The sequence below is a fragment of the Dermacentor silvarum genome, chromosome 1 (assembly GCF_013339745.2).
Source record: "Dermacentor silvarum isolate Dsil-2018 chromosome 1, BIME_Dsil_1.4, whole genome shotgun sequence".
Classification (NCBI taxonomy): Eukaryota; Metazoa; Arthropoda; class Arachnida; order Ixodida; family Ixodidae; genus Dermacentor; species Dermacentor silvarum.
The window spans coordinates 385,695,196-385,707,536 of NC_051154.1; the positions used below are offsets into that span (position 1 = coordinate 385,695,196).

Here is a 12,341-nt window from a genome sequence, read left to right on the forward strand (position 1 = left end):
TTTGTTTCGAACTAGCTCGATCTGATGACCTTCTGTGACAGACCGAAATTTCTAACTTTTTCTCTCGTGAAAGGCAAAACAGCCGATTTCGCATATCTGCAGGCCTTGTTCTCTTCAATAATCGCCTATTGGATTTGAAGCTTCCTGCAGCCAATGCTTGACAGCCTCTAGATTTGTGCAACGTCCATATGCAAATGTCATCAGCATAAATAGATATGTTTATGTTGCCGGAAGTACTGCTAGTAAGCCTGCTATTGCTCCATGGAAGAGGCGTGAATTTCATACACTTCATTGCCGAACTCCTATGTTTATGATGTGTGCACCTCTTTGCCGGTCATTTGTATTCGTATATATCTTTTTGTGTTTCAAAATGTTAGCGATCCATTTGAGAACCTGGCCATGCACTTCGACCGTTGAGAGTCCATGCAGAACATGAAGGTGACCTTCCGAGTGAAAGGCCTTCTTAACATCAATAACCACAGCGACACAATTTTCCCACCGCTGATCTTGTGGTCAACAACCGTTACCAAGTGAAAGATGCAGTCTAGTGTACACGAACGTTTTTTTAACCAGCCATTTTATCTGATCGAAAACTGCTGGATTTTATCCTCCACTTCAGATTTTCAGTGTTCAGCTTGACTCACTTGATAATCTTCAAGCCATCCGGAATGGCGAAACTGACGCTCTGCTCTCCGTCTAACTGCTCGGAGACGTTCATATCGTCAGCGTAGACAATTTAATGGCTTTCCGGAACAGCTGTGTATCGCGTAACCCTGCATTAATTGCTAAGTACCGATGACACAAACGTGTCCAAGTTGTCTGCTTGGTTAAGTTCCGCAGAATTATATTCTCCAAATAGTTGCAAATTAGTAAGTTTGGTGACCCTAGGAGTAGTTGCCGAGTACATACGCGGATGCGCTATGAGAATTGGGTAGTGGACATTACCCCGTGTCTCACAATCTGTGCACCATCTAATACCGCGCGTAGGGTCAGTGGACACTATAGTCAGGTCAAGTCAAATAGCGTTATAGTAGCCTCTTAATTATCGAACATTCATTAGGTACAACAAGACTGCATGCGTCTATAGCCTTTGGTAAAGATATGCCTCTAGAATCAGTGTGGCTATAGTTCCCCAAGTAACGTTATGAGAATTGAAGTCACCGCAGAATAGGACTGGTCCTTGGATTCTTTGAAAGAGATGCACGAAAGTTGACTCAATAATTCGCGATGCTGGTTGCATATAAATGTAAACAATGATCACTTGAGGCTTTTTGAACTGAACATTCCAGGCCATGTATTCAGGCATACCAGAATCCGAGGAGAAGACAAAACTGGAAGGTAGATCGCGTCTGACGCATAACATTGTTATGCTAGGGCTCGGAGTTCGTGAAGATGTGTACATGACATAGTTCGAGAGCCGAAAGTCACGGCCTACTCTGGCTTCGCTAAGGCACACAACGGGCAATCTTTACTGCGAAACAAGCTTCCTGAAGTCTGCACTCTTAGATCACGTGCCATTTGCAACCCACTAAAATATGGTTTTGTTTCGAAAACAGTCATCCATCTGAGGAGCCATTATGCTATGTTGTAAGCTATGGTTGAAGTAGCAGCGGTTCTAACGAAAGGACAGAGCTCACTTCTGGAAGGTTGATCGCCAAAGAAAAAGACCACAAAAGTGCTTTAAATGCAACAAGCTTAGACATCACTATATGCTGTTGAAATGATTCCGGTTCACATGAGACATGAGCAGGTGCATATGTTCTTGAAAGGATGAATGCCTGCTGGGACTCTTCTTGGTGGTTAGCAAAACATGGCGACGTCTTTCTTCGGCTGTCCTTCGGCTTGGTTCACCTTTCAGTCCCTGTAGATCATTAGCAACATCAGATGCGTTGTCTTGCGCTCTTCTGATTGTAACGAAGTAGCTGCTTTCACTAGGTTGACCGCATCTAAGTTCGGAGAAGGCGAGCCTTGCTTTGAGATACGCTCATGTAATATTTCTTTTCGCCTGAGTAATGAAGCCAATTGGTGCTTCGCACATTCAGCGTATGAATTTGTATGGCCTCCATTGCAGGTGGTGCACTTGAGCTGATTTCTAGAGGTGAAGGCTTCGTAATCGTGCGCTTCGGCGCAGATTTTACGTCACAGTTGCCCATGGCAGGATGTAGCAACGTGGTCGAATCGCTGACAATTGTACGAGCGAGTTTCAGACTCTAAATATTATTCTACTGCGTGACTCGTAAATCCAAGCAAAACGCGTTTTGGCAATGCTTTATCGGGCAAGAACCGTCGGATGACGCTTACAAGTTCATATGGTTCCACTGCTTCATCTTCTCGCCGAAGCCATCTGGTTCGCCTCTTGGGGCAAATGACACCGCAGTCTTGTAAGTAGTGAAGTAGTTGGTCTTCAGTGTATTGAACTGGAACATGTGTTATTTTTGCGAGATTTTTCACGTACGACGGTGGTACGTACGACCCCATTGCAAGTCTGCAACACGAGTCAACTCAAGCAATCTCGTAGAGGCAGCGAGGGATGACACATTCACCGAAAGATTACCGTTCCTCATTACACGAAATAACTGTACTTTCTCTCTTGCCGTGGTAACAATCCCGTTGGCCACCTTGCTTGGGTTCACCTTCCAGAAACACGCTTCCGAGTCAAATAGCTGGAAAATCATTGGTATTCCCGGTTGGCCTGCTTTCTTGTATGTCACCGTGGTAAACGATCTGTCGCCCATTTCGGTGGCTTCAACTATTGTGGCATCGCTCTACAGCTCATGATCGTCACTACGTGCCCTCATTGGGGAGTTTGTCAGATGTGATCGGCATCGTTGTCGCACACGGGTTGAAGTGTTCACTGCCAACCGGCTGCACAGCGGGCGTCTGTTGTTCCCCGAAAGCATTCATCTCTTCACCTTCATCAGGCTAGCGCTGGGAGAATCGGGATCCCTCCTTTGCCAACTCCTTCAGTTGCCATGCGAGCAGTTGGTGCAGCTTGGAGGCCAAAGAGTCCTGCCGCCTCGGGAAACAGAAAGCCGTCGACGGAATTTTGACAGCTGAGTGCTGAGATCAAACGAAGAAATTCACATATTAAGACGAAAAAGCAGGTAATTTAGGAGCTCACGTCTAGTCTTCTTTCATCTTCATGTTTTTTTCATCTGCATTTGTCATGCAAGTTGTATCCTTCTCTTCAAATAATTCATCAAAATGAGTAGAATGGTGTTATCTTCTGAAGGCGGCGTTTCGAATTATATTACGCTCAAAAAGCTTATACTATAATCTTGTGTTGTGTGTAAACTAGTAACTAATTGACATTTGCGAGCTATGCTGCCATTCATGTTTCTTGCTCTTGTGTTCGTCTCTCTAGCTGTAAATGCCGGTTTTGGTAAACGCAAATTAGGCCAAGAACAAGCGCTTCCAGGTGACTGTGTAGTGGCCGTCGGTATAATCGAGCGGCCGCCGTTGTGAACTGCGAGAGAGCGTAGGCCATCTTGCAAAAAAATGCGCTCGCTAGACGAATCGTTATGAGCCAACTTTTGGCGAACACTGACTAAAAGGATAAGAAAAGAAAAGCTACTCCTACCTGAACAATACGTAGTTGATGGCTGAAGTCGTGCGGGATTGTGCAGTGCATGATGATGGAAGATTGCAAGCAACGAACGCGAGCTCCTGGTGTACAAAGAACACACCTTCAAGTCAATAACGCGCCCAAGCAATGTTGGTTAGCGTTGCAGTCTTGCAAATGCAGGCGGTAGTAGAAACCGGAGTGTTGTACCCAAGCGCTAGATTGATTTGAAGGTCATTGAGGAAAATTACCAGCGCATTCAATTCACAAGTTTCACGACTTGCAATAAAAGTGTGGTTTGAGGAAAAGAGCAACGAATATGCGTATATCTGTATATCGAAGATGTGCATATGATCAAATAGAATAGAGCTGTGCGAGCCTGCTGTGGTGTAATTGCACAGAAGTGCTTAGGCCAAATTTGGTTCGAAAGAGCATTAATTTTTCCCTTTCACCGTGATTGTTTTACTACTGACGGGACTCGAAAGCAGCTGCTTGTATCGCAAAGGTGTACTTTGGTGCAATAGGTGCTCCGGTGCTCTGGGAACTCGTGGAAGGTAAGATGATCTATCGGGGAATCCCATCATTACTCGCAGATTTTGTAAGTATTCAGAAAGCAAAAAGGTTTAAATTTGACTAGCAGATGTGGCGCGCTAATGAGTCCGCGATAACAATTTCGTGGAGCACTATCGTATAGCTAATACATGGAAGGGCGAAAATTCAGCTAAATACCACAAAATGAGGACACATTAATAGCCTCGTAGAGCCCAAATCTGCGAAGAACACCTAAGAAACAAAGTTTGAGAGGGATGTCCGTATAAAGTATACGGTGTGACAGAAGTGAGGCACTCCACAAGGCTACACAGTCAATGTTTTCTACACGCTTCAGTAAGGCACTTACCATTCAATCTTCCAGAGGCACCACTTCTACGGATATGAAAACATATGAAGTCGCTGCGTACTGTGCTGGAGGATTTGACATACGAGGGACGTTCCAAAAATAAGTTTCGTCATTTTTTAAGGGAACATGGTGCGCTAGGTGAAACAAACAATCGCCATAAGAATCCATGCCAGTTTCTGGTTAAACGACGGAAGGAGCGTCAGCGGAGGAGGAATGACGCATGCGCAGAGCGCTGAAGAAGAGAGAGTAGCAGCAGACGGGCGTGCCCGAGGTTATTTGTGGCGCCTAGCTGTGCTCCCTCAACGGCTGCAGAAGATAGCGCCAACCTTTCCTTTCTCAAACGAACCACTTAGTAGGTTCGTTCCATCGTACAAATTACGATGGAAGACAGACATGTGCTGGCAACTTGGTCGCCAAAGGAAGTGCGTGCTGTTATGCGGCATGAATGGGCACGTGGGACTAGTGTGTCCGTCATCCATTAACGCCTATAGATCGTGTAGGGTGAATAAGTCATATCTTGTCAAATGCTGAGGTGGAGCAGGCTGTGCGATAATTTTTTGCATCGCAGGGCCCCAAGTTTTACCAGAGTGGTTTCTTCAAACTGTTTGTACGATCCGAGATATGTCTCAGTGTTGGTGGCGACTATGTGGGAAAATAGTGCAAGGTGTATAGTTCATGATGCCCGGGCGTAATTTTTCTGGCAATAAAGTTTCTGTGTGAAAATAAATGACGAAGCTTACTCTCAGAACGTCTCTGGTATGAAAGTGTCAAGACGGTTCGGATGTGGCTGAGCAATGAAATTGAATTACGCTCCATTACATGAGCACTGTGTTCTGCAAAGGGATGCCGTGGAAACTTATTTAATATTCTGAACAACAACGCAGGATGACCTCGCAGGCGCCCGCGCGCTTCTCTTGCAAGGCGGTCCGTCTGAAGATGACAGTGCAGATACGCAAGTCAATCTCGGCTGCCTCGCCTACAAGGAAGGAAGACCCGATGAGGCCTTGACGCTGTTCAACAAGGCGCTCCAGGTGAGAGTTACGGAGGAGCAATTTAGCATTATATAGATTCACCCAAAAACTGGGAACACGCTAGAACTTACCACTTTTTAACTTAGCTGAAACACAAGTTCTGTGCAGAACGTTTCAGTGTTTTGAAAACGAGTTCTGTAGCAAGGCAGACCAGAGTATACTGTTTAGCAGCTGTTCTGCAGCAAGTGGTAGCAGAATGTCAACTGTGTAATGTGAGAGCGACCGTTACAAAATAAAATGTCGTTTACCAGACGCCAAATTGAGAGGCGTGTGCAGACTGTTGGGGGCCCCAGCTAGCCTTGGTCTATAAACAGAGGTGGTTAATTCCTCTTCGGAAATTGTCACGCAAAAAAATAAGGACGGAAATCTTCGACATAAACAACACTACCCTTGTCACAGTTGCGACGTTGGAACTGTGTTGAACGGCCGTATTTCACGCATATCCAGTTATACAGGTCATGACCTATTAAAGTGCTTACAGTTGACGGTTTCCTGGGTGTGTCGGTAATTCATACTGCGCGGTAACTCACTAGACGACAAGGTTTGCGAGTGAGACACTCGTACACACACACACACGAAAGTGCACTTGACTGCTGAAGTTAATTTCATTTCCAGTGTTCATGTAAGTACATTATAGCAAAGCGAGAGGATGCCCAGTGTGTACCTTGCAGCTTACTTCCGGAAACACGTTTTTTTTTCTATCCGGCGAACAAAAAAGACGATATATTAGCGCAATTACGGCGTTCACTGATTACAATTTTTGCAAGATGATCACTCGAGTACATTTATCTTTATGGAAGCTGATAATGGAACGCTTTGACCGCAGCGAAACCCACGTACTTATACATGTATAGGGTATACAGGGTGTTTCAGGTACCTTGGGTCAAACTTCAAAAACACACAAATGCTGCGTAGCTGGACAGAACCAAGGTAATATTGTTTACCGTTGCTTGGAGATATTCAGATTACTTTTTGCATACCGCCTAATTAGATAATTAGTCTTTCTTATTTATTCAACTAATCAATTATTATGATTAGATGAAAAGTCTCAATGAGAAAATTGTAGAGCAACGTGAGAGACTCCCGATACAGCTTTCTGTTGCTCAATACGTGCTACATAAAAGTGTTTTTCTGAATGTAAAAGAAACCCGCGAACACACGCATAATTACCGCATGACTGGCCACTCGAGGCACTTTGGGTGGTGATGGCATCCGCCTTCACCGCCCTTTGGTGCCATCGGTGAGTAAAACGGCTCCCGACAGACGGCGGTATGGTTTTTTACCCAAGACACCAACGCGCGGCCATGAAGAAACCGAGCCAGGACCGAGCGGTAGATACGCCGCTGCAACAGCTTCTGGCCAAGTGGCGTGGACCGTTCGGGCATGCCAAGACATCACATGGAAGTGGAATGCTCTGCTACTTGCAGTTTGTGCGAGTTTCGAGAGCCAGCAAAACCAGCTCAGCACTACGCGATAACGAAACAATTGAAACGCGAAAGCTCGGGCGGAGCAGAGTTTGCGAAAAGGAAACATTTCGACCGCCCGCGTCGTTGTCAATGAGTTATTTTGTCAAATATAAATAGAATTGGAGAAGTAGCATTTTCTTTTGTCTGATAATTCAATACAATGACATTTTTATAACAAGTGCAAAGTTGAGTAGTACAGTGATAGAATTTAAAAGGGGAGTATACCTGCGTCATCAGGCAAGTACTTGAATGTCCCGGGGGAGTGCCCTGCATTTACCTCAATTTCTAGATTACTAAAACTCTGTTCGTGATAATATTGACACCTTAGAGATTCTCCTGCGAGATTTATTAGATGCCTGATTTTTCTAAGCTGCTCCATTGCTCGGCCTTTCCCGCGACACCACCACGTATGCCCGTGCAACAAAAGTACAGCGGCAACATAAATATCTGACACTCCACGGTTTCCCACTTGATTTTAAAGCGAAATCTTTACTAACCTAGTCATGCCCAGTTTCGCCGTCATCAGCAATTTCACCTTCATTTCACCGCAGCTGCGCCGTAGCTTTGGCAACGCATCACGTGACTCGCTGTGCTGAGCTCAGCCGCCACCGCAGGCTTGGCACATGCGCTCTCCGCAGACGGGTCGCCGCCTGACCACGTGACTCACCGCGTGCCTGGATAAAAGGAACGCCGCGCTCGCCACGAATGAGAGCAAGGCCGGGCCGTCTTCTCCGAGCGTTGCGCGGGAGCGGGAGGCTTTGAGCCATCGTCAGCAAGCGGCGTCCGACTACCCCGCGGATATCGCCCGGCGAGCTTTTTCACTGGAGAGGCTCCGGAATGCCAAGCGCGCGAAGCTAGCGTCGGAGACTGAGGAAGAGTGAGCTGTTAGGCTCGCAAAACCCTTGAACTTGTCGGCTTATAATTTATACCTGGCTTAACGATGTTTATACATGACCTGTGCACATGATGCTGCACACATGGCGCGCGTGAACAATGCTGCCGGGACGTTGACGTGGCATCAAACCACTAACTTTGACTGCCGAATTCAGACGAAGCGGCGGGGGTTAGGCCTTGAGGCCTAGATATACGGCTGTGGCTAAACATCACGGATGTGTGCATCCGAGCAACTCAAACATAAAAAGATAGCAAAACTGTGTAAGGGAGTTGTGACGCCAATCGGAAGCCTGCCTCCGCCCGATATCTGTAGACTCAAGATCTAGCAAACGCTGCAATGCGGTGCAAATGCTGTCCTGTACCTGAACGTTTCAAACGTTTCACAATAGTCGATCTTAGTACTTTTACAGTCTCCTGCCAGCAAATCTCCCTGTATTCTGCGTTAATTCTGCAGATGTCCGCGTTCGGCTGCCGGTTCTCCCTGACGCCGTGGTCATACGTGCATGCCGCTTCGGGGATTCGCCGTAAACTGCGCTGCCATGCTGTTCTCCGGCAGACATTCAATGCCGGCTACGGCGCCGCTGTTCTGGAACTCAAATTAATGGACCTCTGTGCTGTAAAATTTACCGTTGACTGGCGGGTAGAGCCGCCGCTTCAGGCTCTCCGTCAATACATTCATACCAGTCCAGACGTCATCGGCGATCCAACGTGAGATCACACGCACGAGCTACTAACGACTGTAACAGCAGAGTTCGGGTTCGCATTCGGTTGGGACTATACTCAGCAACAGCAATATAAAATAGCGCATTCTGCACGCGTGCGGGACTTTTTGGCGAGCGGCTTGGTTCTAGCGCAATATGGAGGCCAACGTACTACCTATGACGTGGGATCACACCGACTGCACGGGCGCGTATCAACGAAGGTGCCGAGCGCATATACGTAACTTATTGTTGTGTTTGGGTCACGCAGCAACACGGCAACTCACCGACGGGGCATGAAAATGCGCAGGAGACCCTTTGCTGCGCCATAGGAGGCATCACAATCGCACTTCATACGTAGTATTGGTAATTGGTAGTTTATTTTAATTATAATGAGGGGTAAAAGTAAGGAAATTACTGTTGATCGCTCTGTACCTGTCTACCTACTTCTGCTGACACCCGATCGGCAATTGAGGGGGCAGGGGAAAGGGAGAGAAGTTAGAGTTGGAGAATAGGAACTGTTTATACATATTGTGCAATGAGGTCAAAAAATAATAAGTAATTTTCTTGTCCCTTCGGTGAAGTGATTGTAATCCCGGCTTCGCGCACAGGCAGTACGTTTCTTTCGCATAGACGTCATCGCGTATTTTTTTTTATTTCGCCGTTGTCAGCTTATGCATATAATGTATATCCGATATAACGCAGATATCTCCGTGCCGGACTCGACTTCAATATAACCTGGTTCGGCTGTATTGAGAATTTTTGTATTTCCGTGTTTTAATGGCGAGGGAGCTTCAGTCCATGCTCCCGCGGCGTACACGCAGTCGCAAGCGGACGCACCTCCTCAGCTGTGGTATGCTGTGGCGCTGTGCCATTACGCCCGGCGGGACTATGCGCCGGCTCTGCAGCAGCTGGCCCACATCATCGAGAGGGGCATTCGGGACCGGCCAGAACTGAGCGTCGGAATGGCCACCGAAGGACTCGAGGTGCCGCAGTATCTATCGGTTTCTTTTTGTTTTCTTTTTTTCATTGCACTTAGGATGAAGCTAAATCTTCACTGCTACCTAATGGATTTCTCTGGCGGGAATATTTGGCAACACTACAAGTTTCTTGACAAAGCTTGCTTCCAGATTAAGTAGAAACATATCAATGGTAATGCAAAAAAAGGAAACTTCGTGACTGCAAGCATTGCACAGCTAGAAACTTTAACGCGATATCCATAATGTAACTGCTGCTTTCGTCTATACCTATTGAAGTTTGTGTTGGCGTCGATATCCTTGGACGAGTGTCGCATTGCAACGTGTTAGGTAAATGTCGCGTTAGTGGCTGAATTTCGCTACACACACGTTTGCTATACAATTCGGCGTGCTCGTGCAGAAGCACCATTCCATGACTTTCGTTTGGGGATGCACATATTAAGCATTCTTTGCCTCTGTAAGCAATACTCGAATCACTCTAAGATGATAAACGAATGTGTGCAGGTCCGCAGCGTGGGCAACACGGCCGCCCTGCACGCGTCCGCGCTGGTGGAAGCATTTAACCTGAAGGCAGCCATCGAGCTACGGCTGGCAAACCCGGCAGCGGCGCGCGAAGCCCTCACGGACATGCCTCCGCGCGCCGAGCACGAACTGGACGCCGTGACGCTACACAACCAGGCGCTCCTGGAGGCCGACCAGCAGCCGGCTGCAGCACTCGCCAAGCTGCAGTTCTTGTTGCAGGTACTAACGCCATATAACTACAGCGATTGGTTTGCAGAAACATTCGCAGAATTAACCGCATTTATCATTGCGCGAAACTCTTGCGCATGTCCTGAGTGCGCCTCTGTGTGTGTGTGTCGTTGGTGTGTCCTTCAGATGCGTAGATATTAAAAATTAAATTACGGGGTTTTACGTGCCAAAACCACGATCTGATTATGAGGCACGCCGTAGTGGGGGACTCCGGAAATTTGGATCACCTGGGGTTCTTTAACGTGCACACATAAATCTAAGTGGCCGCCGCGGCCGGGATTCGATCCCGCGACCTACTGCTCAGCAGCCCAACACCATAGCCACTGAGCAACCACGGCGAGTTACGTAGATGTTAGATACCGATGTTCCACAATTTCAGCCCTCTTATCGTAGTCTTAAGAGTAACCAGCTCGCGTTGGGGAATTGGTGTCGAAACGAAGGTTTTGGAATAGTTTGTGAAACAAATCAAAAATCAAGCTGAATAGCCCTTCAGCATAATCAGTACAAATTGCACTACCAATTCGAAAATCAAACAATCAATTTTTATTATCTTCTAAGTAATTTATATTCGTGTATTCAGATATGTATATACAGTAAAGCCTCGTTAACTCGAACTCTGATATCTCGAATTATCGGATAAGTGGAATTTTTCGCTGTCACGATGTCAACTCCATGGGTTTTTCTCCCCTTATCTCTAAACGCCACTGCGCGGAACTTCGGATATCTCGAAGCCTACACTGCGAAAATGCTGAAGAAAGGACAGTACCGAAATGTTTTTTAGTACTTCCTTGCGCACCTGTGGCGTCTCCAAAAAGTGAAACCAGGGCCGGTATTTTGTAGCGATGCCTTTTCTGATGCTAATGCCTTTTCGTGCTTTCGTGCTTGGTCGGTGCGACGTCGGAGCGACGGTCCGCTCACGCTATCAATGGGATCAGCCGGCTACGAGCGGTGAATGATAAGGCTATCACAAAATAAAGCATACCGCATCGCTAAAGAATATCGGTCCAGGCCTGCAATTTTGGCCCAATGCCTTTTGCTTGATTCTATTTCACCCTCATCTACATTTCTCGGCCATTCGATCCCATTGATAACGCGGGCGGAGCGTCGCTACGACTGCTGACGCGCGCAAAGAGTGCGAGAAAGAGTAGCGTCGGCCATAAAACCCCTTGATGTTAGAAAGTAGCGACACGCTTTGATCTACGCCGCAACACCCTCGCCGGCGCGGTCAACCTCCTCTTTTTCTCCCCCTCTTTCGCGGAGGCAGTGCATCCGCCACGCTGAATGGCTGCGGCGCTCGAGCCTACCCCGTCAGGTGACCCTGACGTCACGAAAACGGCGAGAAACTTGCTTTCGCGCGCCTTTCGTTTCTCCCGCTCGCCATGAGCAGTCCAAGTGGTGGTCGCCCTGCCGCTCCGAACGTGTGTTTCCCAAGTTTTTCCATCCTTTCGTAGGAATATGAGATTCGTTCTCTGTGAAAATGCCTTGCTGCTGCGCGTTTCAATGCAGCAGCAGGCCAGAGAAAAGGCAAGCCTTATTTTATATCCCCCGAGGTGAACGGAATGTCGTGCGTCGGAAGCAGTGGCTCCACAACATCGGGAGAAGGGATTTCGCCCCTTCTAAGCACGCCGTTCTTTGCGAGGTGAATGTTGCAGCTTTCCTCATATTTGTGGATGAAGTTGCATGGAGATTTTAATGCTCTTCGCATAGCCGGACTCTTCGTTCAGTTTAATACAGAGCACCAATAACTGTGCACATAGTGTTTTTTTAAGTGAGTCGGCTGAAATTTTCGTTGACTCTTCGAGCCGTGACAATGCTTTTTGTGTTTTCGCGCGTGCGTTAGTTTTCAAATGTATGGTAATTTGTGAGTTAATGCCTGTAAATCATATTTTGTAGTTGTGTGCGTGTTTGTGTATGTGCGTGCTTGTGTGCGTGTATGTGTGTGCATGTATGTGTGTGCGCGTGTGTGTGTGTGCGTGGGATCCTTGCGCCTGATACTTGTGAAGCCAAGGAACTATTTTACTCTTATTGCGTGCTCATTGTATCTTTGCAAAGTTTCAATACTGCG

The 12,341-nt window shown here is 47.1% G+C and overlaps 1 protein-coding gene across 1 annotated transcript in view; it reads left to right on the forward strand.

Moving 5' to 3' along the window:
* The window catches only part of LOC119437512 (tetratricopeptide repeat protein 30B), a 54,888-nt gene that overhangs the window by 22,060 nt on the left and 20,487 nt on the right, over window positions 1–12,341 (forward strand). Inside the window, exons 3-5 of the mRNA XM_049661036.1 lie at window positions 5,345–5,497; window positions 9,374–9,535; window positions 10,031–10,267. Of these exons, the coding sequence (XP_049516993.1) occupies window positions 5,345–5,497; window positions 9,374–9,535; window positions 10,031–10,267 (552 nt within the window). The remainder of the gene's footprint in view (window positions 1–5,344; window positions 5,498–9,373; window positions 9,536–10,030; window positions 10,268–12,341) is intronic.